This window comes from Gallinula chloropus (assembly GCF_964237585.1).
Source record: "Gallinula chloropus genome assembly, chromosome: 2".
Lineage (NCBI taxonomy): Eukaryota > Metazoa > Chordata > Aves > Gruiformes > Rallidae > Gallinula > Gallinula chloropus.
In genome coordinates, this window is record NC_140086.1 from 152,657,268 (window position 1) to 152,674,560 (window position 17,293).

Here is a 17,293-nt window from a genome sequence, read left to right on the forward strand (position 1 = left end):
CACCCCTGGGGGGGGTGGGGGTGGTGAATGGTGCTGTGCTTGGAGGCTCACTGCAGTCATCAGAGGGGCCGAAGGCCTGGGAGGGGCGCTTGGGTGGACACTGCTTCCTCCTGATCCTGCTCTGCAGGCTTGGTTCAGCACAAATGATTCCCTGGCAGTGCATGTGCCATGCTGGTTTGTTGGATTTAGTCATGTTTCATTAAGATAAATTAATAACATTTGCCCCACCTGTGGCTTGTCCCCACATGGCCCTTTCTTCTAGGGGTGGCTGCAGGCCATGGGCAGCAGCACCAGCATTGGCCCTCGGCTCCCTCGGGCACCTTGCTGGCAGCAAGTCCTGGCTTGGAAAGTATGTGTGTGAGAGAGAGAGAGAGGGAGAGAGCGTGTGTCTCAGGGCTTTGTAAGAGAAATGCTGCCTCCATTCAGGCTGCAGCTGGATTCACATGGTCTGCTCAGTCTCTCCAGGTAAAAATACCTGATAGGCACAGGGGTCGTGACTGGCTGAGAGGGCCACCGGTGAGAGGAAGCACAGGGAGAAGGGGACCAGGGGGTGCATTACAACCCAAACATGCTGGACACAGCCCTCAGGGGCTGCTGGCCCTCAGTGGGCTGAGAAGATTCGCTTTCGGTGCTGAGAGCCATGTGAAGCGTTCAAGCCCTCATGGGGACGTGCCAGCTCACGTCAGAGCAAGGTCCCCGCTGGTCTTCTTAGGTGAGGACATGTAAAAATAGCATCCTCATGCATGCCCACGCCCAAGGACGTGAGGACAGCTGGCCAAAATCAACACAGACGGTTTCAGTGAGGGTTTGGGGTTTTTTTTAAATACATTTATTAACCAATGTTAACACATTAAATGACTCTATATATTGCTAGTGAGAGCAGCTTACAAAATGCCAGAATGCATCATAAACTGGACAGCCACAATGAATAATTACAATGTGCATAGTGGCTAAGCTCAACACTTTAATATAGCTTTATGATTTGCAGAAAAATTAATTTTAAATCATGATTCCTAAAACAATCAATTGTAATTTTACCTAAAACTTATACAAAACCAGGCCACAATCTTTTTTTTTTTGTTTTGTTATTTTTTTTTCTTTAAAACACACAGTTTTCACGCTGTAGTAACTTGGAAATGTGCAACCGTGTCAACAGAGACAAAAAAGCCAAAGTAACACGAATCTTACTTTCATGCAGCTATCAGTTAAATATTACATATTCTGGAATGATTTTACACCAAAAATATTTCCACAATAACTTGCTTTCATAGGGGTGGATCGAAGTTTTTGGAACTTGTAAAGTAATCGAACAAGATTGATTTTTAGTTGTGAAGTGTTTGACAGTCACAACACAGAGGCGACAAAAGTTAATTACACATTTATCAGGCAATAATGTAGCTGTGGTAATACAAGTTACCATCTACTTACTATTTTTTTTCCCAATCAACTTACCACTTAATTTCTGCAACATATTGGGCATGATTTGGCAGTATCTAGTCAATTAACTTATATCACCACTGCAGGTAAAAAAAGATCAGGATTTCAGTGGTAGTTCACAGAAGTCTTAGTTATATTTTTATCTTTACAATGACCCTGACAAATCCTAGAGAAAACTTTTTTTAAAGGCTTTCCTCCTGATTCTTCAGCTTCCATCGTTCCATCATGTAATTGCTTTCAATAAATATCAAAGATCTAAATAAATATTTACAAATTATTCCTCTAACTTCTCAAAAAATAGCTGGATGATTAATGGGCATATGACTCAGTCTAAGACCAATCTTTGAAAGAAACTAAAATGCGGAGACACTTTAAAAGAAAAGCTATTTCAGTAAGCTTTACATCTATTTAAAAAATTGTCTCTGAACATGGATGCAATTCATATATCTATATATAAAACAAACAAAAAGAAAATCATTTTTCAACTATCGATCCATTCCTATTGGTAATGCTTCTTAATCCAGACATTCCGCAAAATACAGACTTTTTACAAATCACGGCATCTTTTAATACAAGAAAATTAACATGCAGTATTCTTCATTCTGAGTACAGTGATGGAGCTCATTATTAGGCAATGACCCATTACTACAAACATAACGGCTTCTGTGAAACTTAAGTGCTTTTTCTCCTTTTATTATCAAGTTACAATGGACCAGGTGACACCAGATCTAGGCAGTCAAATGGCATCGGATCGGGGAGGCTGAAGGGGGGGGGGGGAGCAACAAAGAAATTCGTATGCCTCATAATTCCACACATGAATAAAGGTAGTTGCTTTTTCTGGGTTTTTTTGGCTTTTCTTATTCTTGTTACAAGCACTCATGTTAGGACAAAGATGAAATGTGCAAACTTCAAAGTTTAAATATTCATTTTTTTTCTCTAAGATCCAGCTCAGTAAAAGATTACCCCAGTTCCCTGTGATTTTAAACTACAAGATCAAAGCTAATATTTTGTTATAAAAGTTATATATTGAAAAGAAATAATGAAAATAAAACACAGTTGGGAAATATTTAAGAAAAAATACGCAGGACTAGCACCTGCTGTGTCAACCCTGTTCCCTAAATTCAATCATGTACCCACTGGTATAACCAATAGATAATGCCTTTAAACAGTAAAATTAAGCTGAACAAAACCAGCTCAACAAGGTTAAGAAATAAATGTTACATCAAGGTAGTATGCTTCTTTTTTCTGAAACAGTTCTGTACTTCTTACATTCAGATCTAGTCTTCAAATGTTCCGTTTGTTAAACTTGCACGATTTTTTAGTTTTAGATCTGCTGTTTTTTTTAAAGATTAAAACCTCTGTAAAACCTAAAAATGTTTTAAAATTTGCTGAAAATGCAACAAATCCTCTAGTTTAAAATTATTTAAAGTAACCTGCTCCCACAGATGTTAAATTCATTTCGCTGACAAAATTTTGGAGGAGCGTTAAACAGAAGATTGAAATTACTGTGCAAAATTTCTTTTACGAAAAGTGTTTAAAGGCTGGTGCAAAATGGGAAGCAAATTCTAAACAATTTTGGCTTCTTAGAAACAAAAACCGCTGTGTCTGAGAATAGCAATCATCGGCGTGGTCTTCTAGGGGAGGAACTGCTCTTTCATCTTTTTCTGCGGCAGGTACGTTTGTGTTCAGCATGCCAGTGCTCCTGCTGACACTTGATGGAGCAGTAGGAAGTGTTCCAGCAGCAGTGGTACATGGCCTCCTCTTCACAGTTGTAGCACTGGAGAGAACAAAGGAGAGGAGATTAGCACATTGGAGGACCCCTCCTTACCAAGGCACAAGCGTTCTCTGCTGCTCGGGGATGCAGAGTGATGCTTCTCTCCCAGTTCTGCTTCTGGAGGGCCAGAGGCAGGAGGGCATTTCTCATACGTGCTGAGCAATCTTTAGCAAATCTGCACAATGCTTTCCCATCTTCCAGCGTCTGGGTTACTGGTTTGGAAAAAAATCATCTCTCATTTAAAGAAAACTCATCTCTCAGGTCAGAGGACTGATAGGGAACCATCTTTTACCCTACACGTGTGTAACAGCACCCTGACCTGTGTCTTAAAGGCTGCGATCAATGACCAGGCGCTTCCGGCGTGAAGGGGTTCTGTGCAAACTTGAAAATCTGAGGTTTCTGAGGTCTCTTTACAAACCTGACCTGTCCAGAGGTTACTGGGGAAGATCCTTTTGGGCTAGGAGAATCTCAGAAAGCACAACAATAACTTTACAGGGCGAAACAAGACTAATTGATTACTATGTGGCTTGTTACAGCCTATTTAGGGTAGGTCTGCAAGGAAGCTACTGCCGTGGGGGACTGCTGGCTGCTGGAGCATGCTGCCATCTGATTAAAACTACACCAGTGCTACTGAGAAAAGCAAGGAAGTGTCTTTTCCTTCAGTTCTTCTGGAAACCAGAGAAGGCCTGGACTACACTGGATGGCTACATGGGCTCTTGTTCCCTGTCTTGCCTTCCAGGACAGCACAAGACTCCTGGCACGGGCTGCACAGCCCGTCATTTCTGCAGAAGTACCCGCCTCTGGGAACTGCTGCAGGACTGTTACCTCAGAACACCCCTGGTTCCTTGGTAGCTGGAAGAACTACCTGGAAAATAACCCTGTGGCCTCTGAGGAACTGAAAATGGAACTCAACATGCTGGTCAACACCACTGGTGGTCAATAAGGAGGTACAGCACCCAGCTGGGCAATGTGCCTGTCACCAGGTGGGTTTATACCCTTTCAGGGAGTGCTGCAAAAAGCATTAACTATCCTTCTGACAAAATCCTGTAGAGGAGGGTGGCATTGCTGCTGAAGGAGCCGCTTCCACTCAGCATCCTCGAAACCCGGGTTCTAACGATCTGATTGATCTGAATTTGGGCCACTCAAAATCATAGAGTACCTTTATGAATCCAATCTGAAATGCCTACTGCATGAGGGGGAACAGAGGGAGAGATGTCACACAGTCTGTGCAGGCTGTTATCAAACCACAGCATAACACACAATTTGCTTTTTATGTCCTATGTAGCTACAGTGTTGTTAATAAAGCAGAGAATTACAAAGGAAAGAAACCCAGCTGTCTTAAAACAAACCAAACCACAGCAACCCTACACAGTACTGAAAGACAGATCCAAGAAAGCCAACATTTACATTGGCTAAACTGATAGCAATTTATTTACTATTTATTTACATCAGCAATAAAGGGACTGCCCTAGCAGCATGAGAAGGGAGCCTCTCCATTTTCCTTTTATAATTTAGCTCCAGGGAAGTTTATTTGTAGAAATGTCAGCTAACAAGTGTCCTCTTGAGTGTTGTTCTTCTGGTTTTTCATGTTGCTGGCTGCCCACAAACCTGTGGGAACCCCTAGGATCGTTGCTGGGAAGGTGGAGGGACCAGCTGTATCTCTCCATTACATCCAGCATGGGCCTCAGCCCAGGGACTAGCTTCACATCTGCTTGCTTAGAGACATACAAAAGAGCTAAGACAGGAGAAGACAACTGGTCTGTGGGTCCTACACTTCCCTTTACAGATGCTAGCTCTAAGTGTAGGATGTAAATCTCTGTTTACAAAAGGAAAACAGTGTCATCTAAGCTGGTACCAGCACATGTGGCAGAGAAGGCAAAATGCCAGCTGGCCCCAGGCCTCCTCTTCTCTTTGCATTTTCCTCTTTCTAAACATTATCAATCACTTGGGATTTTGTTTCAGACAGTACACATTGTAGACAATGCTCATTCACTAAAAACCAACCTGTTGCAAGTTAGAATAACTACACATGTAAATGTAATTGAAAGAGACAGGAGTTAAAAATTAATTATAAAAATGAACTATGCACCGATTTAAATGAAGCTTATATGCAAATACAAGACCAGGGAGAAATGAAAAAAAGAAACATTATCAAGACCAGCACCCTAGCCTGTATTCTGGAGGCCATCAAACTGCATAATCTCATGATTGTTATCCCTGCCTCTACATTTCTTCCTTTTCTTTGCTATTTGCTTGAGGTCCCTGTATTAAATCTGATTTTTCTGGAGGTATAAGAAGAGATTGGGTTAAGCCAAGGGGACTGTGACCAGTTACAGCAACAAAAAATGTTGTTCTTTAACTCTCTGCATTAGGTTCCCAAGGGCTGGGAGCGCATCTTCTCGTGTGCCTGTACACCAACAGCAAAGTGATCCTTTCATCCTGACTGGATTATTTTTATGTATGAGAAAAAGACAAATATAGTGTGAATAACAGCAGCTGTACTCCCCAAGCCTAGACATCTGCATTACACAAAGCCAGAGGTCTCTGCTTCTAATTAAAAAGCAAAGCCACCAAAACTCATTTAGTATGTGTGTTAATTACATGAGATTTTGGTAAGGAGGTATCATTATTGTAATAGCAGCGTACAGGAGCAGTACTGCACACCAGGGACTGTCATTAGTACCACCGAAGGAAGAGTCACCGGGGAGCTGTGTAATTGGACCGACTCCAGCTGCCCCAGGCTGCGTGTTGGCAGGCAGATCCATCAGCCTCCATGCAAAGGTGTTTATCCTTTCCCTCCCTCTCCTACCACGTGCAAACCAGCCGCCTGCATGATGCCTTCGTTTAAGGTGGTGACTGTCAGATAATGCTGGGGCCACAGGAACAGGCAGGACTGTCAAACGCTCTTTGTATCTTTAATTGTCTTGCTGGGAAGGAGGCTTTATGCACACGACCATACGATGCAGCGATGTGGTACCAGGGCACTCTCTGATTAGGCTAAAGGATATGGTAAAGGCACACTGGAGCAGATGAAAGTCTCCTGAGTCTCTTTCATAGATTCTGCCTTCAAAAAACCCGAAAAGCAGCTATAGCGACGAGTCCAGACTCACAATCAAGTTACTGTGATTGAGTTACAGTGCATCAGCTGAATGGTGGCTACAGTTCACATGTGCACTCTTAACTTTTGACAGAAGAGAGCTAATCCGGCCCCGTTCACAGTGGGCAAAGGCAATTCAATTTCCCTCTCAAGCGCCGCAGGCAGAGGCACGCACGCAGACACCAGCAGCTGCTGACTCATTAAACACAGTAACTTGATCAAGCCGGAGGCCTAAATAACTTCTCTGGTCTGGTGAGACAGGTAGACAGGGAGGGATTTCTGCCTGTCAGAGACCCGAACACGGCAGTATCATACGCCCACAGCACCAGCTCTGCTAGAACAGAAATGAAGGCACTACACGCGCTCTGGCATTGGATGTCGTTCTCTTCACACAACCCAAACTCATCACGGTCACAGCCAGCAGCCGACTGTCTCGCCTTAGTATTTCTTTCACTCTTCTGCAGAGCAGAGGTTTCTCTGCAGGGGCCGCCCCAAGAACAAGGGCTGATGAGGCTGAACAAAGCCAAACAGCCCTTCCCAGCGGCAGGCAGGCGGGAGCTGCGGGCTGCGGCCAGGGCTGGCTGTCCCGGGCGGCCGTGGCTGTGGGCCCGGCGCTGTCCCTCGCTGCTCAGATCAGCGTGCCATCTTGCGGTGAGGCACCCGCATGCTTCCCAGCCGCATCTGGGAAAATCTCACCAGGAGGCGAGTAGAAGAAGATCTTGTACCCACCCTGCTGTATGATAGCTATGGGGGTGCAGTGTGATTTCCTGAGCGACTGCTTTCGTTACCTTCTTCTGTGAAAATAGGCAAAGAAATAGCAAAGCCTGTGTGTGTGCCAGGCTCGCTGCTCCTCCACTTCCCACCCGTACTCTCCTGCAGGCTAGCCACACAAGTATTCTAGTATGTGCAGTGTTTGTGTAGGTGCTGTACAGCCATGCGGGAGAACACGCTTCTGGCTTGAATGAAAACACGAGACACAAACCAAAAAAGAAACAGGGAAAAGTTTTCAGCATGTAACAGAATGGTAAGTTAGATGTCTGTTTTCACTTACATACAAACATGTTTTTTGTAGGGAATGCTGCAGATTTGGAATTAAGGACTGAACAAGGGAGGGAAATCTATTTCAGAAACTCATGTTTTTAAATGCAGGAGAACATAAAATAAAAGAGCTGCAGAAAAAGCCAGAAGAGGAAAATGCCAAAAGGATATCACTACCAGCATTATTAGCAGGGGAGTCCAAATTATCCCTTTGGGACCCTGAGATCAAAGGAGTGTGAACATAATGCAGAACATGTCTTACATGCAGTAAAAATGCATTGAGAAAAAATATTTCGATACTAATGCCTGATTGGACTCAAGAACATGGTGCTGTTAAACACTACAGAATTAACCTGGAAAGTTATCAGAACTTGAGGTTGAAACCTGGAGGTTCAGAAAATCTGAAAGCAGGAATATGAAGGAGAAAACCTTTTAAGCCAAAAGACCGGTGAGAGAGAGGTGCAGTTAGAAGTTAAGGAGTCACCTTCAGTTCTCCTGCGTTATGCATAATGCATTTCCACTTTCTCTCTTGTAATACATCTTAGACACTTACCCACTGCTTCTTCTTGGTCTGGGAAATCAGCTGCTTGTGCTGGCCTGCTAGCTTCTTAATTTCTTCTAAAAATTCTTCTTTGCACTTCTCCTTTACCTGTTTACATTTTCTGTCCATCTCTCCTTGTGCGTTGGCCACAGCTTTATTTACAGCCTGCCTCTTCTCTTCTTCCATCTCTGTTCGCAGCTGCCGTAAGAAAGTCAGCAGAGCAAGTCAAGGGACAGCTATTGGAATAAAAGTATCTTCTTTACACTTCTACTTTCTAAACCTCTATTACTGTTGGAGGTCACAGAATTAGAGATTTCTCCCACTTAGAAAACCAAAAGTTCATAGAATTACAGACTGGGTTGGAAGAGACCTCAAAGCTCATCTAGTCCCACATCCAGCCATGGGCAGGGACACCATCCACTAGCTGAGGTTGCCCAAAGCCCCATCCAACCTGGCCTTGAGCACTGCCAGGGAGGGGATAGCCACAGCTTCTCTGGGCAGCCTGTGCCAGGGCCTCACCTTATAACTAATCTAAACCTACCCTCTTTCTTTTTAAAACCATTACCCCTTGTCCTATCACCACATATCCTTGTAGTTCTCTCCTTTAGAGTTACAACAAAACTTCCATCCCATAAGCAATTTTCAAAATTAGTGTGTCACTGTATTTTGATTTTGCTATGCAACCTAAACAAACAGCTAAATAGGTTCCATGTGTATTTTGTCAATGATCAGTTTACAGATTTATGAATTTATCTTTTCCAAATCTATAACTGCATATACATCTACAGCAGGGGGACAATGGAAAATACAAAATAGAACATGCCTGAGTTCAGTAAAAGGTACCTTGTGGTATTCATTGTCAGTGGGATTCCTTTGCCCTTGCTCAGTTATCTGAAAGTTTGGTGTCTTAATCCTACAGAATTAACTCCTAAACTTCCTAGCTTTATTCCATAGTCCTTCATCCAGAAGGAAATTCATCTTGTCTTAGGTATTTAAGAGAGGTGAGACAAATCATCCTCTAAATTGTCTTGCTCTCTCCAGCCAAAAATGACCAGCCCAGGCTTAGATAATGAATTTTGAACAGGCTATCATTAAATAAAAAAATTCAAATAAATTTCAGCAAATCTATTTAATATTTAGGTCAGAAGATTGACAAAAGAACAGTTATTTATGAATAGCATTTAAACAATGCCATTGTTTACAGCCACACTTGACAATGGAGAGAAAGGCTTTGGAAATGAACACTCATGAATGAACAATTAGTTTCATTTTTGGATCAGAAACTGATTTCACTGGACAAGAATCAAAAAAAGCAGGAGTTTTCTGTTTAAACTAAGGGCTGTTGGTATAGAAATGGTCTAAAAAGCAATACTGAAGACTATTTTTATGTGGTCTCTTTGGAAAAGATTTTTCATTCATTTTCTTAAGGGTGGATGTCATAAAAGTAGAAAAGAATGTGAAAAATATCCAGAGTCCCCTCTCCTCAAACCAGACTGTAGGTGGTCAACAAGCGGTACCTTTTCCACGGCCTCTCGTACAACTCTCTCAGTTTCTCTTTTGTGATCAGCTTTCATCCTGTCCTTGAAATCATTAAAGATTTTGGTGTATTTGTCATGGCACATGTTCTGACATACTCCATCATTACTGGTCTGGGTGCTCCGATGCAGCATTTTTGGAGAAGAGGCACTTAACTTCTTGGTCTGAGTTGAGACTGAAACTTTTTCAATGGGCTGAGGCATTGTGGGAATTTCCTGGCTTGAACTTACTGCTTCAGTTTCAGGTTCTGGCTCCTACAGAAAAAGAGCAAAGTTGTAAATACAGATGTCAAAATAGAACAAGTTAACTTTTAGTTCCCCTGGAGAAGAATTGTTACATGACTGATGCCAGCACAATTAATGTGAAAGGTGTCTGTTGAAGACCTTTATGGCTAATGGGACGTGGGATCTGTGAGAAGAACCTCATGACAGTAGGAGGCTCTTTAGTCAGACTTTTCTGACTTCAGCCAGGAGCACTCATAAGGCTTGAGTGTGCAACACTCACCAGCCTTGCTTCCCAAAATGTACCACCAACATCAGAGGCTACACTGAATCACGGCAGATCCCTTGGGATTACAAAGGGTTACTATACATTTCCCCCCGCTACCATTTTCCCTGAAGAGACTGTAGCTGCGTGGCCAAGGTGCCTGAATTATTTTGGCAAACTCTGGGCTTACTCCGTCCCAACAGGCTCCACTGGAGCCTGGAATATGCCACTGATTTCACAGAACTGCTGCAAAGATTGATTAGTACTTCAAAGGTGCTTTGAAGATGAAAGGCTAATGAGCGTCTAAGTCTTGCTTCCAATAATATAGAGCTAGACTTGGATGACCACAGAAGCTTTCTGTAATTATACAATTATCAAGAAAGAAATCACAGTTACTGTAGTGTTCTGCACTGAATTTAGCAGGCTGTGTTATTGCACTGTAACACCAATTGTTCCCGCTCTTTAGAACAGATAGAAGTAATATATCTCAAACTCTTACTGATATTTGAAGGGTCTTAAGACACAGATGTGGGTTGTTTTTTTAACTTAAGATTTTTTCAAAGCTCACTGAACAGTGTGCAGACAAAGCACACAGTCCTTGTGACACCTGACTTGTGCAGGACTGGACTTTGTGCTTGTCTGTGTGATGGGGCACCACTCTCACCCATCAAAAGCCTGACTGTGTATTCCCTTTTGCAACCAATTACTCTCTAACAGGTCACTGTGATTGACTTCTGGATCACCGATCAAATATGAGCAGAGCTAAAAAGGCAAATGCTAAAACATAAATATATGAAGCAAATTACAGCATTTGCTTGACAGAAAACATGATAAAAATGATGAGCCATCCTAAACTGTAGTCTCCCTGTCTTGCAGTCAAATACAGTGTGTGCCCCAGGGAGCACATACAGTGGGAGGTGCCTCACTGAGCCCTCTGGCATCAGATACAACAGGGCAGCAGTTGCCCAGGCATCAGGAGTGGCAGTGTCTGCTATTTCAGGTACCAGGACCATCTGAACCTTCCCCTGTGATGAGTCTTGAGTCCTCTTCTGAGTCCTCAGAACTTAGGAAATACGAGATTTATGTCTGTCTCAGCAACTGCCCCCTTGTGTACAAGCGTAATAATACAGTCCCTCGGTTATTTGATCACAGCTTTTTGCTTCCCCCTCTGCATTCAGTGTGCAAGTTGGATAAATAAGGAAGGATGCTCCATGGACAAGAGTGGATATGACATTTTATAAACTTAATATTCTTGATCATGCAAAATACTTTCCTGTTTCAGTTGCACTTACTAACCAGCCTGAATTTATCATTAAAAAATATAATCATAAACCGATTGTTGATTTATTCATGATACAGAATATTGCCACAGTGACACTGGTGGCTTGCATATAGGAGCTGCAATTATGCTTGTTAGCAAGGAGGACCAAGCTATGGGGCTGGGAACTTCCAAGATTAACATTGTAAAAATCAGTAAAAGGTGACAGAAACTGAAGGAGTGCCTATTAAAATTTCAGACTTTTTGTACTTTGCTATCTCCACAAACATGGCAATTGAGGTTACTTACTTCCTTCTTGAGTTCCATACTCTGGTTACGTCGTCCTTTCTTTGCTCTTGGTTCCTGAGTAACCTTCAGCTGTGAACATTAAGAAAAAAAGCACATTGAATCATCCCAAAAAACAGCTACTGTAAATAGCATTCATTGTAACATGACCGCTGTACCTTTTATTTTTGTTATCTGCAATTATTCCATTTAGCAGAAAGAAAGCTGAATACTGTTCTTAAATGAGAAGAGCACACAGTAAACTTCCCACATTATCTCTTGAGACGATGATTGCACGAAGGAACAAAATTCCCAAACAAGTTCTAACATTCAGTATGTACTGGCTAAAATACCCTGACCCATTCTTTTCTTCATTTCACATATGAATTCAAATGCTTGTTTTCCAGAATATTCTGATATCAGTGACCCATAAATAAGCAGCAGATGTTGCTGAAAGCCAGAAAACAGCAATCATAAGGAGAATATGTATAGATAAAGATAGTAAGATTATCCAAGACTTGCTGTAATTGATTATAACTGTATGCTTGGAGGGGTATGAAACTTCCAGTTTCAGAATGAAAGTCACTCTCTAGCAATAGAAAGAAGGATGAGATCTAAGTGGATGGTAAATCATCTTGCAATAGCTTACAGCAAATTTCTTATTCCTGTCTTTGAAGCATCCAGAACTCGTTAGTGTTAGTGACAGGATGCTGCAGAGTACTGCAGAGCACCAAGTTTGATGGCTATTCCTATGTTCCTGTATCTGGGAAACCAGTGAAACAGGTATAAGCATTAACCAAATGAAGGAGGAACAGCTGGAGTGGACAGAAAATATGCAAGTGGAAACTTTAAACCCCATGACTGACACTTCTGAAAAATTGGGAAAATGCCTCTGTTATCTTTCATAAACATTACTTGTGAGCATGTTCCTGCTTCATCATACATTGTTGCATGACTGCATGCACGACATGAAATAAAAGGGTTACAAAGGGTTAGCTAAGTGACCCAGGCTAAAATACCCCAAACTGACTTCGCTAAGGAGCATCGCCTTAAAGCGGCATCCGGTATTATAAGCCTGAGGCTTTTAGCTACAAACTGGATGATAGACCTCCTTGATAGAAGGGCAAGGGAAGAGGGTCAAAACATGATAATTTTTTAAAATACTTAAGAGAGTGGATAGTTACTGTTTTTAAATGAGGAAAAAGATGTTGCCAGGGAAAAGGCTGCCAAAAATACAGAGAAACATCCTGCAAGCTATGAAAATCTTACTGCCAAGTCAGTAACAGTAAATATATAACACCCTCTTGGACAATGAATGACTAGCAAGGTTCAGCTGTGATAAGGGAATTTCCATATGGCAGTGCAAAGTTTTGTATCTTGGCCCTTTGTGCTTGTCACCTTTGTAAAAAGCAATGTAGTTTTTCTTGTTTTGCAAAATTGTTTTTAATTACTTTCATCAGTTGCTGGCTACATGGTCCTCAAGTGCAGCGTTTGCACCTAACTTTAGTTGGACTGGATGAAAATGTCATGGTTGATGTTACTCAGGGATCTGTAACGCAGAATGCAGTCCAAAGTGAACATACTCCAGCTGTGAAAAGACTGAACAGCTACAGGGCTGTCCCTTGATGGGAGTCCAAGAAGGCAGTGTTGCAGTCTATCTGATAGCCATGACATTTAACTTGAACATTCCTATTTAACTTTAGAAATCTTGTCTGTCTCATCAAGGTGCTATAGGAGACAAGCGTTTTAGAACCTCACAGAGGTCATCCAAGAAACTGAGGAAAGTGGAAAACTCTATATTGCTGCTACTACTGAGCTACAAAAGATAGGGAAAATAAGCCTCTGAAACCTCTTCTTGACACAAAACGGCAGACAGAGCACAAGGCTAATTTAATAGTATTTAATCAAAAATACATCATATTTGTACCCTTTAATAAATTGCCCTGATTGCTAGCATTGTGGCAGCTCTTACCTGCTCATTGCTGGTGGAAGAGATACTTGACTCTGCCTCCTCTTCCCCTTTATCCTCATTCTTTGATTTCCAGAATCTCCCCTCACGAAGGAAACGCTGGTGCAGTTCCAGCTCATCACAAGCCTTCTTCCACCCCATACTGCGCTTCACGTGCAGCCGATGGATGTTAACTGTGATATCTTGAATGTTTTCAGAGGGGATCCAGGCCCTTTTGAATACACAATACAGACAGGTTCAGCAACATTAAATAGAGATGAAGGATCCTGACCTGAGAAACTGACTTCACAAGCAGTTTTTCACAGTGTCCAATTGCTGACTATTTCCTTTCACTCAGAATTTTTATGTATTTGCCATGGACTGCATACTCTTAAACATCTGTGTTATTATAAGCACTTCTTAGCTGTGGGTGCTATGTCTGAATATCTCTTACATTCTTGCTGAGCTGCAAACTTCCCCCAGCACCAACAGCTCCTACCTGCTCCCTTGCTAAATGCCCTGAGTCAGACACAGAAGCACCTTCACTGAAGGTTTGTATGCTAATCCAATTTAGCCCTTGACCTCTTTCCTAAAACTCTCAAGGAATGTACCAAATTATCACCTCAAATAGAGACATGTTGTGGTTTGTGCCTGTCTATCAGGACTGAGCTCATGTGGGGACTGTCATGTTCTTTTGGACTGAATTCACGCCAGTGCCTTGGTTGCAAAGGTACTTTGTCTCTTAAATATTTTCAGAGATTCCTCCTAGAGTTAGATGGGCAGCTCTTGATACTTGGAAAGATTATACCAAGCAGCACTGGAAATTAAAGAAAGAGCCACTGCCATGCACATTTACACAACAGAGTAAATATTGTAACAAATTAAATGTCTGAGGCCACATTCTCAACTCTTACAATATTAATTCATTTCAGTGAAGTCAAGGAAAAATGCTGACTTACACCAACCAGGAGCTTGGCCCTTTGTCCAAGTCCAGCACAGTAACTAAGCAATGGCACTCTGGTAAAATGTACTTTGCCTGTTCTATAAGCACACATTTAAGCACCTCATCCCACCAGTGTCATGTTACTTTATTAAATAGTCTGAAGCTGCGTGAATGGAATGCCAAAACTACTAATGAGTAAATCATTCTGTGATTGTGACACAAATAAAGATCCTTTACCCATTTTAAGCCTATTAGAAAATCTGAGCAGTTCATATAACAAATGAAAACATGTTATATACTGTGCAAGTCACACGAAAAGCAATTTAAATAAACAGTCTCATAAAGCACTGTTACTGCATTGTCTAGGCCCTTTTGGGATGCACCAAAATATACCACCTTCCCAACAATCACAAATTACTTTGCAAATCTCTCTTCTCCTCACATTACAGCATTTAAATCAAACAGTAAAAAAAATAATCAGTACATCCACTGTGGTAACACTACTATAACCCTCCCCAAACACTGAACAAACAACCAGGTATGGAAGTAAATGCTGATTTCTAAGAGTGAAGTTTCCAACGTAAAGAGTTATTCTCTGAAATTGCAAACTGGCTCACAGCAGGAGCTCTGTCAGTGTTCTAGCAGTGAGACAGAAACATTTGTGATGTATATTATGTTACTAAAACATAAAATTGCAGTGTGTCTACTCAGAAGAGAAAATTGCACAAAGTCAATACTGCTGGTAGTAAGAGCACGTTTCTGTCCAATTTTCACCTTGACCTGGATTAGCAGGCCACTACTGATTTGAAGAAACAGTGGAAGGTCACTTGCTTGCTTTAATTAAAATGGCATTAACATCCCTACAGCAACTGGTAAGCGAATCTCTGAGCCATTTGGCAACTTTGGGTGTGTTAGACTGAGCTTTAAATTTTCTGAAACAATTATGGCAAGTACTCAGTCTTTCTAATGCTGGCAACTCGCTGAGCCATGATTTACAACGTGATAGATGAGATAAATTATTTTAAGTATTGTTTGTAAAAAGCAGCACATGGAATTAATAAATTACCTTTGGTGGTGATGGCCAAAAAAGCGAACATCAACTTGATTGTCCTCTTTTTGCATGACTTTGGCTGGCCAAAACCCAAAGCCTTTCATTTTGGCCCAAACCAACTCATGATTAGGTATCTGGAAAAAATGTTGTATTTATTATTGGATACGAAGTAGTATAATAATTTCTCCCACAAATATTTTGCTGCAATACTATGCTAGTATCTTAAGAATATGGCTGCTGTTTATGTCTAATGCTATTTTCGTTTTTAACTCCTTACAATACATATTTCCCCATTCGATGTATTGCTTGGAGCAAAGTTTTAAAAAAAAAGAAGTCTGCAAAGGGTGTAACTCTCTATTGAAAAGAGAGATCTTAAGCAGCCCAAAAATTAAACTTCTCTTTATAGCTCCATCCAGGAGCAAAGTTTTATTTCTGTAAGCTCCTTATTTTCTTGTGAGACTGTTGTAACTGGCTGATAACCAAGTTTTATAACCTATATTGTTACAGCTTTGAACTTCAATCAACATTTCACTTGTGTGAAATAACTAGGCTTACAGAGTCTTAACCATGCTTTTGAAACAAGCCTACTGAAACAGAATGTTCAATGCATTAAGGACACCAAAACTGAAGGCTTTTATACAAAACAGCAAACAAATAAAAACTTGCGTCAGCAACATACACAGGGATAGCAGAACCAATTGTCAGGTCGTGCGTTTGACAAATAGAAACAGTTCTTGCAAAGCTGCAGTTCATCCAGCTGAAAAACAAACAAACAACAAGGTAATTAAGCCCCTAAAATCCTATTTATATGACTTCAGTAGTATCCTGCTCTCTTAGGTGGTTAAATTTTCCAGCCCTGCTCACTAATTTGGTGGAGTTACTCCTGTCTGTGCAAACTAGAGGTGTGAAACTGAGGTGAGATGAGAGTCGATGAAAGACATGCTGCAGAAATGTTACTTGTGTTTTAGAACAAGAAGGCAGAGGGAGGAGACTAATTCACCTCTTAATGATTTATAGCTAAAATGCAAGGAATAGTTCTTTAAATTCATCAAATATTTAAAGTGCATTCTGAAAGAAGTAATTCAACTGTACAAATGGAGAAAGCATCGCAGCTCCTGCAGCTTTACCTTTTGGTCTCTTCTGAATGCTGAGAAATGTTTCAATGTCAATTACAGAATTTGGTAGGGCTCTCACCTCAGTTTCAACGTATACTAGCAAGTGCAATTATTTCTAGTCCAATTGTGTATAACTAGGTTACTTTCAAAACTAAAATTTGCGTATCAGTGTTTTCCAAATGATGATAGTTGAAAAAAAAAAGGAATTCTGCATCAGCTGTTAGAAAGTTAGGGGAAAATTTATAACCACACATCCCTTCTATTTTTGTAATACGAAGAATATTTTTCTTTGATTCTGAAATTAAAATCAAATATTTTGACTACACCTTGGTTACTTGGTACTACTTACTTCATGACATGTGTCTTTGTAAAGCATTCTCGCTATATCAGCTTGTTCACTGTCCGCTATAAATTAAAAATAAATGGTATAAACAATCACAGTATGATCACAAAGATTTGCAGCTGTCATTGCAACAACTTTCATGCTATAATTGTCTTGCTTGAGAATACAAAACATAATTTAGTCACTTGGATAACCTTTCCATTTAAAATTTTCTAACAATCAGTTCTATATTTGTTTTCTCTTTCATATTTACGGGCAAAAAATACTGTTGGGAGCTTTTAAACTGAGCCATACAAGCACATAACTGAGGAGTAGCACCAGGGAGAGAAGGTTGCTCTTAATATGCATTCAGTTTCTTTCTTGGCTAGTGTCTTCGTGACACACTGTAATTGTCCTAAAACATGGCTCTCTGCTATCACCACTTGACAGGAACACAGGTAC

General features: G+C 41.1%; 1 protein-coding gene across 3 annotated transcripts in view; it reads right to left on the minus strand.

The window, feature by feature from the left end:
• Positions 1 to 2,670: 2,670 nt before the first annotated feature.
• Positions 2,671 to 17,293, minus strand: part of ZMYND11 (zinc finger MYND-type containing 11) — a 109,381-nt gene continuing 94,758 nt past the window's right edge. For all 3 annotated transcript variants that reach the window (XM_084279921.1, XM_084279919.1, XM_084279920.1), the window contains 8 exons: positions 16,859 to 16,914; positions 16,074 to 16,151; positions 15,410 to 15,528; positions 13,425 to 13,632; positions 11,477 to 11,545; positions 9,405 to 9,677; positions 7,900 to 8,085; positions 2,671 to 3,214 (listed from right to left, as the gene is read on the minus strand). In XM_084279921.1, the coding sequence (XP_084136047.1) occupies positions 3,092 to 3,214; positions 7,900 to 8,085; positions 9,405 to 9,677; positions 11,477 to 11,545; positions 13,425 to 13,632; positions 15,410 to 15,528; positions 16,074 to 16,151; positions 16,859 to 16,914 (1,112 nt within the window). In that variant the 3' untranslated portion in view covers positions 2,671 to 3,091. The remainder of the gene's footprint in view (positions 3,215 to 7,899; positions 8,086 to 9,404; positions 9,678 to 11,476; positions 11,546 to 13,424; positions 13,633 to 15,409; positions 15,529 to 16,073; positions 16,152 to 16,858; positions 16,915 to 17,293) is intronic.